We start from the raw sequence: 14,041 nt of genomic DNA on the forward strand, positions 1-14,041 counted from the left end.
TAATAACTTTTGAACGGGAATTGTAAATTGACGAAATTGTTGAACAGATGTTGTTTCGAACATATTGATTGTCTGTCATTCTTCAAAAAAACTAAAAAAAAAATGTTGAAACGCAAGCAAAAGGTAGACAAGGCACGTAACCAACAGCTGCATTCTTGATATGAATCAATTGTGTAAAACAAGGAATATTCATTTCGGGCCCGATAATAGGGGAGATACTTGGCATGTTCCAGGAAATGATTATTTTTAACTGTAATCTCCCTTCGTCGCTGCGTCGTTGTCGTTCAATAAATCCGTTTCCATCCCGGGATTTCGCAGAATTAACATTTAATATGACTTCCTGGAATTACCAAAAATGAGAATAAAAAACCGTTGCTTAGAGACAATTATTAACTTGCACTTACCTCACAAATATTTCGCATCGAGAGACGTTAATTAAGCGAAAAGACACTTAGGCGCCGCTTGTGTTTAGATACCAAATGGTTCGATTGGTTGAATTAATTACGAAAACTTGTTGAAACACGAAAAAACGTGTTATTTTCGCGAATAGTGATGAAATTGGTGACTTCTGAGAAGAGAAAAAAAGTGATAAAAAATTTAAAAAAATAAAATCTTGCATAATTTTGATCAAAAATGTTAATTGAAAGATCATTTCATGACAAAAAATTTTAAATTTAAGTCAAAATATTTTGAATTTTTTAAGAAATTTTAAATTTTTAAAGAGAAAATTAAAAAAAAATTTTTTTTTGAACAAAAATATTCCACAAATTCACTTAAAATGCAAATTTCCGTCCTACAAATGCATGCATGACACCGGAGGTCAACAAACCAATTAGGTGCCATTTAATAAACATATCCTCTTGCTGCATCAAATACAAAATACTGGAGGCAAAATAAAACCGGTTAATTTGTTATCGCTTGCATGTCGTTGTCGATGATGGTAATGATGATGCTATCCCGTAACTTAATTAATGGGAAATGGGAAAATCAAGCTAATTACTTCGTACAGATCCATAACGAGGTAAAATTCCGAATCATAACTCGTACTAATGAATTTTGCAAGTGTGGAAAATTCCCCATGATGAAAATTTGATCGAAATAAAATTTTAATTCCACGAATCACTTGAAATATAAATAATTTAATTTATCGTTCGAGCAGAAAATTGTGTTATTGTCATTTGTCCCAGGCAGCTACGCTTCAAAAACGCTTTATTGATTTAATGTTTAAGTGATTCCAGGTATTTTATTGCAATTAATTTCGCTGCTATGATGGATTTGTCGTGCTTTTAACAAAAAATGACAGTCAATTTTGTCACAAAAATTATCGTGACTGTCATAAAAGGTCTAAATTCAAGTGTTTTCATGTCAGGTTGAAGGTCACGAGTGAGATGAAATTCTTTAGAGATACTCCGTATGGCGGAAGAATCGATTGATGTGCCATCTCCAAGGGCTTATCGCGTCAATTAAAACAAATGTGTGTACTTGGCGTCATAAATGCAACGAAAAACACGTTTTAATTACGATTATCTTCAAAGGAAGTGCCCGTAATCACGTAAACACTCTCAAAGGCATTGGCAGATTCATTCATAAACAGTATCTTATCAATATTTCAACGTTCGAGCATCCTGTATTCGAGAGTTGGAACGAGTGGTATTTGCATACCAAGTGTCGAGATACTTGTTGCCAATTGTCATCTGGCATTATTTGCATGTCTTGAGGGTACTTACGATGTAATAACTAGAGTTCGAGTCTCCGGGGAGATTGATTTTCCATTGAAATGTGGCACAGATATCTAATAGGAAATGAAATGACAATGTTTGTCCATTTGATTTAATTTAATATAATCTCTGACAAATCCCACATTCATGTCAATTCAATCACTAATTCATGTTTTTTTCTCTTTTTTCTCATTCCAGGTACGTAAAAAGTGTCTTTTGTGCCCTTTTGACGCACGAAACGAAAGAAATATTAATACAGGATTATGAGAGATGTGACGAGGGATCTTCTCGTATTTGATTAGGTGATGAATTCATTAATTTTAATTTAAATTTGAGTCAGCCCAAATTCCATGAAAGGAGATTTTTGCATATATCGTGGCGTGGAATGACAACTTTCTGTCCTGCAATGGCAATTATTCCGCCCTAGTACGTTCGGGTGTGTGTAGATTGTATTTCAATCAGAACGAAATTCTTGGAAGGATGAAGTGCTGCTCGTGTATTGTGCCTTCTTTCATGGAAGAGAATAAAATTTCATAACGGAGACAACAAGCATGGTGTCTATATGATGTACGACGACAACAAAGAAGAAGAAACGAAGAACACATAATAATAAAATGTATTTCAGGAAATATGAAATGATGTTCATGGCAAAAATTTCTCGTCTATTTTATGAGCGAGAGAAAGGTTGATCAACTTTTGGGACTGCCTTCAGTGAAATTCAATTTTCATGTCAAATATTGACATTTAAGCTTGACTTCGTCAAATTAATTAAATTCAAGTTTTTTTTGTTGTTGTTGCTTGACCAACAATTGAACATCCCCGATGATTCCCATTTCGTTAAGTTTTTTTTTAATCAGACCATATAAATTTAATATTAGCAACTCTTTTAGCTCGTATCCCAAATATAGCCCGCCATACAGCCGCACGATTGTATGATAATTGAAAAGGGATTCCAAGAAGCCACTTAATGGAATTTTATTTTTCAACACACACACACGCGCAAGTGAGAGGAGAAGCAACAAAAAAAGAACAGAAACGAAGGAGAAGAGATGTGAATTCATACAAGAGCAACCACAGCACAAAATGTATCAAAGCATAAAAAACGTATCAAAGGCAGCAAGCAAATGTTTCGTCGCCTTTTTTGTGTAGTAAAGTACAAAAACACGATATTTTTGCAAAGAAAAGAGAGAAAAAACCTTTTAACGTCTCAGTTTCCAATGAATTCAATGAATGCAAATGTATCAAAAAAAAAAATATTTTATGATTGATGGATATGAAATTTCCAAGAAGTGATTTAATTGGTTGATTGTTGTCTTCCAGAGGCAACGATTTGCACGAGTTGCCATGCCAAAGGAGGTCAATAAATCCTAAAGTGCGAAATGTCTGGAGCAGAAATGTGATTTATTTCACACAAGTCAATCAAAATTGCTATCCAGAGGCTTTTCTGAGTAATCATCGATGTCGTAAGCAACAATATTTGCAGTACTTTGCTCGAAAAAGAGCAAATTTCATCGTTCACGGTGATACTTATCGATATACTAACACGTAAAAAATTATCTGAAACCCGGAGCGAGTTGTTTGTCTCCCGAAACGGGGATTAACGAAATTGATTGCAACTAAAATGCATTTATTTCTCTCACCCAGTTACTCGTTTCTCGTGGAAAAAAGCGTGATTGCCATATAACAAACACAATATGTCACTTACCCATTTATTTATTTAATCAATTCTATATCTTCGTGCGCTGTGCGAAAAAGTGTGTCAACTAACAACACATCGAATTCCAATGCATCCCACTGAAATTGCATTGCAAAAAAAAACTGTACGACGCATTAAATGAACTCATTCACATAGAAAACTTAGTATTTGCTGCCATGAGTCGCAATACATTTTTTTCTTCTCAGCTTCTTCGGCGATGTTGAAAATAATTTTACGCCAACACACACAGGCAGTACGCGGAATAAAGTGACTGCGTTTATCTAATAAAGTAAATACATAATAAAATATTTACCGGTCTGTTTCGTGTCAACAACATAAGTTGTCTGTCTATTCGGTCACTGTTACTAAGTGATTGGTTCTCGCTAAAAATATTTTTCGTCTATTTTTAGGTTCATTCAGTCTTTTGGCAGAAAAAAAAATCTTATCTAACGAAATTCCTCGATCGAGAATGATGAGAATTAGTCTGCACTGCGGAAATCAATTAACACTGAATGAATTTCTGTTAAATATGTTAAATATTTTACTGCCTTTTTAATGGTTTAACTTGTGTTTCACGAGAATTCCAATCAAATAATTTTTTTTTCGTGTAATTGAAATCATTTCTTGCGTCGTCGATTATAAATAAATACTGCAAACTAATAAAAAAAAATTAAATTTCCACGAATTGAATATGTAAAATTTTATGTCAGGTCAGGGTTTTGCGATTTCCAGCGAAAAACGAAGGCGCCATAACGTTTAATCAACACATAAAGTGAACGCCTCACGGTCTATACTTAAAATTTCTTGAGTACCGCGTAAAGTGTCATAAAAAGGTGTGTCGTCGCATGATAAAAAAATTAAAGATAAAAAAATCAAAAGGCACATTTTTCTGGGAAGTCATTCAAAGTAGTAAAAAAAACAGTTCATAATGGGTTTGAACTTTGAATGATTATTATTATTAATATTGAATGTCTCTCTCCCCCTCCGGTTTTTATCATCATGTCAAAGCGAAAGTGTGTACACATAAAAAACACCGGTTTTGATCAAATATTCACCTTCTCTATGACTCATTCGATTGATGGCTGCCGTTTTGTCGTTTGGCAATCCAATGCAAATACAAGCGAAACAAGTGAAAAGCATTCAATCGTAATTCCCATTTATTTATATTTGTTTGTCTAGTTGATGGTCTGGCAGCGTATTTATTATCATGTGACATGTGTTGCACACTTGACTCGGGAATTTCGAGAATGCCAGCGATATAATGTTAGTTTTGCCAGTGAAAATTATATCTAATCACTGAAATACGTGGAAAAGGTCATGATTATAATTTATCGTTAAACAACTCACCCACAATTCACGATGACTTGTGAAAATTGTGAGGTTTGTAAATCGCAATGACAGACATTTCGGGTTCATTAGAATGAAATGGAACACGAAACATCCTTCGGAGGGAGTTATCTGCTTCATAGAAACTGTTTTCTTCGATGCCAGAATTAATGCGAATCATAAAAATAACATTTCCACGAATTGTTTTCCTTCTCAAAAGGACACGTTCCACGAAACTTGCTTACTTGTTAAAGTACTTTTTTTTGCAGGAGAAATGCTCTACTTACCTGCACATGCCTTAACTTACCCAATTCCTCGTAAGAGTCCAAACAAGTCTGATAATTTGCTTGCTTCTAACGGTAAATCAACTAAAATATTTATTTACATTTTCCAATAAAATTTCTTGCGAATTTCAATTATTGTGTGTTTTATGTGGCTTTGCTGTTTGTTCGGCTTGGCAAATGTAACTAGGTGCTCTATTGAATGAATAAAAAAAAAATAAAAAACGAGCACACTCCATTTACGTGAAATAAGCCGTATTATTGGAAAGGCTGGCTTGATTAGAAATTTTCATATAAAATTCTGATGAATTGTGTTCGATATCGAATTTCGATGAAATTTCACATGGCAACAATCTATTTACAAGTATAATTTATATTTTTTAATCAAAAATTTCGTGTGAATTATTGTTTTCCCCGAAAATTATTGTTATTATTTTGTCGGCTTCCCATTATCATTACGAGGTAATTTTTTAGATTATTATCAGCATTACGAGCAACCCGTACGTTGGAACTTGTGTGAATCACAGTTTTCGCGAAGATATTCATTCATGAAAAATAAAAATACATACAGAGCGAACACTTCCGCAGAATGTTGTTAATTCTGAAAAATACACATGTACAGTCAGAATAAATATTGTATTGGTTATCAGTGAATTTGTTGTTAATAAATGAATGAACATGCGATTTTTCGCTTTAGTTCGTAATCGACTATTGGACTGTTTGAACGTGTTTCATATTTTAAGCAGTTTAGCTAAAAAAAATAAATAAATAAAAAAAAAAAAAACATAAAAGAAAATTTCAAAGTGAGTTGCTGATAATTTTTTTTAATTTAATAAATAATTTAAAAAAAATAAATTAAATTGAAAAATTTATTGAAAATATCAAAAATAATTTTTTTTTGTTAATTTTCAAAAAATAAAGAAATTAAAAAAAAAAATATAAAAAAATTAAAGTTAGTTCCTAACAATTTTTTAATTTAAAAAAATTAAATTAAATAAAATTAAAAAAAATATTTAAAAACAAAAGAACTTTTTTTTTAATTTTCAAAAAAATAAAATAAAATTAAAAAAAAAATATTTAAAAATCAAAGAACTTTTTTTTTAATTTTCAATAAAATAAAATAAAAATAAAAAATAAATGAAAAAAAAATAAAATAAAATAAAGTCAAAGAAAAATCCATAAAAAAATTAAATTGAAATGAAAATAAAGTAGAAGATCCGGGTTTCCCTGAGCCACATGTCATTTAAATACTTTTCAAACGCGATACAAAGGGAATGACTAATCAACGGGTAATGCACGACATAATGAATCATTTAAAAAAAAGTGAGATTCTTTGGAAAAAAAAATTATTAAAAAAAAAGTAAATACGATGAAATTACATGAGTTACAAGAAAAGCTGTTTGTTTGGACAAACACACGAAAAGCTCGTCGTAACTTTGATGAATGACACAAACAATTTACTCGAAAATTTATATAAGCCGTTGTTGTGAAATATTATGTCAAGTATTTATTTTCAAGAATTGTTTGAGCGTGATGTTTGTTTCTTGATGTGGATTAAAAGAAAAAAAAACAGATGTATGGAGACGTCTGGTTGAGAGTCCTGTATAAATTTTAATGAGATTTTCAGTAATTTATATTCATGTCGTTTTTTTCCTTTTTTTTCTAATTCCAGGAAGATACTTGGGAGAAATAACATTTTCCGAGAAAAGAAGGAAATAAGAAGCAGAGAAATTGCGCGTGCGTAATTTACACATCTATTTATGGGGCAGAACAATGCAAAGACGCAAGCAACCTCAAAAAGTACAACAAACAACGACGACGACCTAAAACAGCCAAAATCCCAAGCTGGTCAAAAAAATCAAGTACCGCATGCGACAACAATAGCAGCAGCAACAACGCAAACCGGAAACTTAATAATTAGCATACACATGTTAACGATGAATAATTCTAATGAAGTGAACAGTAACACAAGCTGTCGGCCGAGTGCCGTTGCCGACTGTAATAGTAATAATAACACACCAGCAACAGATATATCCGCTTGTAGTAAAGATCAATATAACAATAAACAACAACAACAAAGCAGCAGCGAAAAGGCGAGTACTAGTGTGTATAAAAAATTCAACAGTAAATACAACAAAGCGACACTCATCACGTCGCCGGGCAGCAGCTCGTCATCAGCCAATTCGCCGACATCATCGCCCGACTCTAAAACCTGTGATAATCAATCTAATAATAATGCGTCGATAACTAATAGCAGTAGTAGTAGTAGTAATAGTAGTAAGGAGGAGGCAGTTTCGCCATCGAGCAGCTTCCGGTTGAGCAGTTGTCCGTTCGCCGATAAAATTAGCAACATGTTGGTGAACAAGTGCAAATTCGGAAGTAGTTCGTCGTCGTCATCATCATCGGGGACATCCAAGGTGAGAAAAGGTCTCTTGGGAAAATTCAAAAGTAGCACAAAGCAAAAGAAAAGTAGGGACGAAAGCGATGCCAACACATCTCTTAATACGAGTTCCTCGAGCAATGATTCCGAAAAGACTGACACCACGTGTACACATTGCTCGGCATCAGCGCATCGTGTCGCAGCGACATCTGACGAAGCATCCGCGTCATCCTCAGCAACAGCAGGAACTTCTCCAATTCCTTCCTCGAGCAAACTCACGTTCAATCCGAACAATTCCATGTTTCCGTTGCCAAATACGTCGTTCTCCATCACGAGTGGCGGTTCAGCGACAACAGCACCTGCCGCGATTATCTTGCAAGATTCGTCACTTTTGCACACGAATGGATGGTACGGAAGTCTCAATAACACGAGCGGCGGGAAAATTATTCTCGTACAATCGCTTTTTGATATGACCCGGTTGTCGGATGACTCGTTGGAGGATTGTGACGAAGCAGCTCGCATCCGACGGGCGCGACAAATTGCGGAAGGTGTTGAAGCGCCGCCTGGTTTTGTGCCAAGTAGTGGCGGAAGTGCAACAAGTAGTCAGTTACAGACGTTGTTGTGCCAATTTGGTATGGATCCGTTCAATGTTGCGCTGAAAAATCGAATTTTGCAACAACAGCCGATTTTGTGTGGCGAAGAGTATCCACGCGTGCATTCACAAGTGAGTATTTGATAAATTTAATGATGCCCGAAGGCAATGAACTAATAAATTTTTTTATTTGTAGGCCGATTACATTCATTGTCTAGTCCCGGATCTTAAGAAGATCACAAGTAGTGTCTTTTATTGGGGTAAGATGGATCGATATGAAGCTGAGAAATTGCTGGAAGGCAAACCAGAAGGTAAATTTTTAATTTTTTTAAGTTTTTAAAGCAAATATTAATGAAAATTTGTTTAATTTTTAGGTACATTCCTGTTACGAGACTCTGCCCAAGAAGAATATTTGTTCTCGGTTTCATTCAGAAAGTATGGACGTTCCTTGCACGCTCGTATTGAACAATTCAATCATCAATTTAGGTAAATTTCCTGCATTTTTAATTAAATTTTGATCAAAAACTTACATTTTCTTTTAAATTTCAGTTTTGACTCGCACGATCCCGGTGTTTATACAGCAACGACAGTTACGGGTCTCCTCGAACACTATAAGGACCCGTCTTGTGTGATGTTCTTTGAGCCATGTCTCACGCTTCCACTCAGTCGTAACAATGCATTTTCGCTGCAAGAGCTCGCACGTGCCACAATTGTCAGTCAAACAACGTACGATGGCATCGATCAACTTTCCATACCAAAGATGCTGAAATCCTACCTGAAGGAGTATCACTACAAGCAACGCGTTCACGTAAAAGTCCACGAATATTCCGACATTTAGTGATCCGATTGGGAAACGGAAAGTGTGGAGCATCCGACGACATCGATGCAGATCCTTTTGCTGAAACGCTTGAAGTCAATCTTTTGCAAGGGCAGTCGTCAAACATGAATCTCCACGTTTTCAGAACCAAAATTGAAAATTTCCTTTTTTTTAATCACAAAAATATATTTATTTTTTTTCTGTATTACAAAATTCTCCTCTTACTACTAAAAAAAATTGTAATTTAACTATTTTTTAAGTTATTTATATTCTAATTCTATAAAAAAAAAGTTCTTTAGTTACTATGTATCATAATAATTCAATTATAATTTAATTAGGCTGAGCCAATTGTTAATTTGTTTTTGTTTCCTTTTGTCTCATTACAATCCAAAGTATTAACAGATAAAAAAAATTAGTAAAATGGAGCAAAAATGCTTCATTTCAGATTTAAAAAAAAAAATAGATGATAATAAATTTAAAAAAATAAAATAAAGAAAAAGACAAATCAAAAATTAAAATCTTGTACCTTGTATTCTCTATTTACATACTATCTACTACTAAATAATTACTAATGAACAAAAAAAAACCGTAGAGTTCGAAAAAAAAAAACAAATTGTTGTTCTCTTTGTTAAATAAATGTATAATAAAAATTTAAATAGGATACATAACATATAAAAAATTGTAACAATTAATTAATTAATTAAAAAAAACATTCACAAATCAATCACAAACCAAGTCATTAAAAGATATATTTAGAAAGAAATAATAAAAAATGAAAATTATTGATATTTATGTGAATTATAACTTGATTTTTTTCTTTTTCCCTTTTTTGTGGTTCGTATTTTTGAAGATTTTCTGAATTTTCTTAAAATTTTCCGAAAACTCTCGTTTTATTTCTTAAAATTAAAGAAAAATGACCCAATGAGGTTTAAAATTCTTCAATTTCGGTAGATTTTTAATGACTCGTTCAATTTTCTACTTTGGTATCCTTCCTTTGTGCAATTCTTGATTGAATCTCTTGAGTAATGCGATCACTTCGGGATCTCTGATCAAACTTGCCTTCTTTTCATTGAGAATTGTCGTCAATGGATCCGGTTTGTAGGCATGTTTTTCACTACTTTTTGGTTTTTCTTCCTCTTTTTGGCCATTTGACTCGGAATCGACATCTTTCTTCGAGCGTTTTGTGGCTTTTGGTTGTTGTTGTTGAACGACACTTGTGGATTCTCCCATCACGGGCGACGAAGTCATGATTCGTTTTTTGAGTTTGTCACGAATTTCGGATGGAGGCACTTGTAGAGCTGATGATGGATTGTAATTTTGCATGATTTCGAGTTGATGTCGACGGAGATTTTATTGACTAATTGGAGGAATGTGGCTTCAGGAGAGATTTGAAATGGTAGAAGGAGTTGTAAAGTGTTGATTTAACAAGAAATCTATTAATTTTTAAGAGATTTTGGTTTGTTTACGTCTTAAAATGAATGTCTGAGTGAAATACCAGGCGTTTCCAATAATTCCCAATGCAATATCTTCGACGTACACGATGCTACAGAAACACGTATAACTTTTAACGGTCATATTTATGAATTTTTTTTATAATTTTCGAGAATCTTTCTTCCATAAAATATAGAATTTGACGAAATTTGTCGACTTTTCAGGGTTAAAATTTCTTAAAACATCACAAAATCTCAGAAAAACAATAAAAACCTTTTCGTGAGACGAATGAAAATGATAAACCCCCAGGCGTATTTTGCAATTCAACATAGCCCAGTGCACCATTGGACAAATAAATTTTTGCATGCTGGGTCCATTCAACATTCACCACTTAGCTAATTCAGACATAGTTGTTTTGCTGGCGAAAATTTAAGAGAAAAATCAATTTTACCCAAAGAAAACTAATTTTGTGGCCATAAAAACAGCATCAAAGGATCAAGATGACGGCACAGATGCGAGCGATGTTGGACGAATTGATGGGAACGGGCAGAAATGGTAAGTATTTGACTTTATTAAAAACGCTGATACGCTCCATCAATTGCCTTGGAATTTTCCATTGCTTGCTTTGTGTTTATTACCATATTTCACAATATTTTTATGTTCAAACAATATAATAATAAAATTAAAATAATTAACATATGGCAAAATTCATTCGAATGCAATTGATTAGCGTAACTGCGCGTTACACGCCTTTGTTAATATTTTTTGCACCCCTTTTTAGGCGAGACGGGACGAAATCAAATCAAATTCAGCGACACCCGAGTATGTAAGAGTTTTTTGCTTGGCTGCTGTCCTCACGAAATTCTCGCGTCAACGGTAAGTGTCTGCTATCGAGTCAAAATTCTCGATTTTTCAGTATTTATTCGTTTAAAAAAAAAAGTTAGAAATTTGTCAAAAAAAAAAATACTATAACATGAGCAAAGAACGAGCCGTTTTAAAAAATTATTCTTTGTGTATGTATGTATACTTTTCAGAAAATGCCATCGCTTTTCTGTAAAAGAACTTAAAAATATTTGTAAGTACTCTATCTCTACCACATATTTTTTGAAAAATACGACAAACGCTTTGTAAGACTCACCAAAACACCTTCAAAAAGAGATCAATAGGGTCCACACAGGTTCATAGTGCGTACGTATAATAATAATTTTCTTCTTCTACAACTTATATTCCTTTCATATAACAAAAATTTTACTTTTTTTCCGGCAAGATTTGAGAAAAAATCAGAATTTTTTTGTAGAAAATGATAAAAATTTTTTTGCCAGAGCGACCAGAATTGTCCTGGGGGAAGGCAAACGCCTCCTTGTTGTACGTATAATACTTTTTTATTGTCTAAATATTAACATCGATCGTTAATTGTGGGTCACTTTCACTCAGTTTTTGCCTCCGTCTCACGCATTTTCGAACTTTTTGAGACAAAAATTTGCCAAAAATTGACTTAGAGTGACTTGCAAGCAGAAACTAGTCCAGCGAAATCGTATGTAGTTAACTTAAAAAATTTTATTAACTGATTACCAAATTTAACAATTAAGTTGGGCAGACCAGAAAAGTTGATGGTTTTGGATTTCGGCTCTTTTCACACTTAAATTGTTACATTTGGTATCAGCACGTTGACGAAAAATGAAAAAAATTAAATAAAATATGATTGATAGAGAAAAAAAAAGTAAAAATGAAAGAAAGAAAGAAAAGAGAGACAAGAGTATGAGCAAAAATTGATGGCGGTTCATATCAAGAGTGCCGTTGGTGAGTAAAATACTCTGCACTAAATTAACAAAAAAATCAAAAAAATTACTTAGAAATCGGACAAAAACTTTACTTACTTACCTACTTTATTACTTGACCGCGAGAGACTATCGACTCTGAATTTTCTAAACAGGATTGAGTTGATTTTCAACCGTTGCTTTGTTGATGCAGCTGTTCGTTCCCGCTGAAACTTTGGTTCGTTACACTAAAATTTCTACCCTATTATAACTATTTTTGAAGTACTTGTAGAAAATAGAAAAAAAAAAAATTTTTTTTTGAAGATTTGAAAGTTCTGTGTCTGTGTCTTACAGAGAAAAATGAACTAAAATTTTGTTTAAACGACGTTACTAATGCCATTCTGTTCCTTTATTTTTCTTTCATTGTGTCTTCGTGTGGATCTTGTAGCGCATGGATCTCGGAGAATGTCCCAAAGTGCACGATTTCGGACTTCGAGCTGATTACGAGAATGCTGCCAAGGAGAAGGATTACTATTATGACGTTGAGGTAAGAGATTTTTTATGAAAAATTTATTGAAATTTACTAAAATTTTGATTTTTTGTAGGCAATGGATCATTTACAAGCTTTTATTGGGGATTGCGATCGTCGTACAGAGTCGGCGAAGAAACGTTTGGCAGAAACGCAGGAAGAATTGACTGCAGAAGTTGCGGAAAAAGCCAACAAAGTGCACAAATTCTCCGAGGAAATCGGTAAGAAATTAGCGGAAGCCGAAAAACTCGGGCAAGCGGGCGAAGTCGAGGCAAGTATGACTCTCATGTCCGAAATCGAAGAATTACGTGCGGAAAAGACAAAAGCAGAGCACGAATATCGTTCAGCCATCCCCGCAAGCAGTTATCAGCAACAAAAACTCCGCGTTTGCGAAGTTTGTTCCGCCTATTTGGGCATTCACGACAACGATGTGCGTCTCGCGGATCACTTTGGAGGCAAATTGCATTTGGGATTCCTTGAAATACGCGAAAAACTTGCAGAACTGGAGAAAACTGCGGGTCCCCGTAAGTCGGAACTCAAGAAAACCGGACGAGATCGTGATTACGAGGAACGACGCAACAAATACAATCGATACTACGTCGGAGGACGAGAACTGGATCGTCGTTCACGCATTCATCGGTCACGGAGCAGAGAACGTGCCGAGAAATCCAGCGAAAAAACCACTGGTGCACCACGATCAAGATCTCGTAGTCGCGAACGACGCTCGGAAAAGTCACACAGAGACTATCGTCGTGATGGTAGAGACGATAGACCACGTGATCGGAGTCGTGATCGACGCGAAAAGTCCTACAACAGTCGGGATTATCGGAGAGACGATCGCAGACATGACGATCGTAGACGTTCACGTGATCGCCGTTAAGGAAAAAAAAATAGCAGAAGATATGCCGAAAACCCATCGAGACAGCACGTAAGCAATAAACAAATTATTTTTTTTGTTCACAAACACTTTTGAAAAAAGATAAAAAAAAAATATTCTTTGAAAAGTTTTTTTCTGATACACGCAAAAAAATAATATTATCAATAAGTACCCTAGTTTTCGGTAATCAAACTTTTTTTAAGACGGTGTTTATTTTTACTATATTTAATATATTGTATTAACTTTTATATCTTGAACGAGATAATCTTTATGCATGGTTATGAAAAACGTGTAAAATATTTTGCAGTACAACAAACTTTAAAAAATTACTAAATAAATAAAGCTGAAAATTAAATTTCTTGTTTTATTTAAAAAAAGATTATTGAATTTCTTACCTTTTGAGAAAATTAGGTGAGCGAATTTTAAATAAAACATTAATTTTTTTTGAACATTATTTTCTGGATTTTTATATTTTTCAATCAAACTTATATCTTTTATATTAGTTTTATTTTTCGTTTTATAATATATATATTTTTAAACTTTTTTTTTCTTTCGTTATAATTAAATTTCCTGATTTTTGCATCTTTTTCTCTTTTTTTTTATCATTAATATTTATCTCCAACTTATAATATAATGT

The 14,041-nt window shown here is 33.6% G+C and overlaps 2 protein-coding genes across 7 annotated transcripts in view; both read left to right on the top strand.

Annotated features, from left to right (window-relative positions):
• Positions 1–9,219, top strand: part of LOC134836719 (suppressor of cytokine signaling 5) — a 31,183-nt gene extending 21,964 nt beyond the window's left edge. For 2 of the 5 annotated variants that reach the window (XM_063851913.1, XM_063851917.1), the window contains 5 exons: positions 1,917–2,020; positions 6,694–8,125; positions 8,190–8,304; positions 8,368–8,479; positions 8,543–9,219. In XM_063851913.1, the coding sequence (XP_063707983.1) occupies positions 6,782–8,125; positions 8,190–8,304; positions 8,368–8,479; positions 8,543–8,831 (1,860 nt within the window). In that variant the 5' untranslated portion in view covers positions 1,917–2,020; positions 6,694–6,781 and the 3' untranslated portion in view covers positions 8,832–9,219. Of the gene's footprint in view, positions 1–1,916; positions 2,021–5,621; positions 5,825–6,693; positions 8,126–8,189; positions 8,305–8,367; positions 8,480–8,542 lie in introns of those variants that run through there. The other 3 variants (XM_063851914.1, XM_063851916.1, XM_063851912.1) reach the window with 2 other exon arrangements.
• Positions 9,220–10,645: 1,426 nt separating this feature from the next.
• LOC134837218 (putative RNA-binding protein Luc7-like 2) lies at positions 10,646–13,759 on the top strand. 2 transcript variants are annotated; one of them, XM_063852589.1, is made up of 4 exons: positions 10,646–10,796; positions 11,023–11,117; positions 12,447–12,545; positions 12,604–13,759. In XM_063852589.1, the coding sequence occupies exons 1-4, from the start codon at positions 10,742–10,744 to the stop codon at positions 13,405–13,407; spliced, it is 1,053 nt and encodes a 350-aa protein (XP_063708659.1). In that variant the 5' UTR covers positions 10,646–10,741; the 3' UTR covers positions 13,408–13,759. The 2 variants fall into 2 exon arrangements, with proteins under 2 accessions (XP_063708659.1, XP_063708666.1); XM_063852596.1 differs by lacking the exon at positions 10,646–10,796 and adding an exon at positions 11,276–11,316.
• Positions 13,760–14,041: the final 282 nt, after the last annotated feature.

This window comes from Culicoides brevitarsis, chromosome 1 (assembly GCF_036172545.1).
Source record: "Culicoides brevitarsis isolate CSIRO-B50_1 chromosome 1, AGI_CSIRO_Cbre_v1, whole genome shotgun sequence".
NCBI lineage: Eukaryota > Metazoa > Arthropoda > Insecta > Diptera > Ceratopogonidae > Culicoides > Culicoides brevitarsis.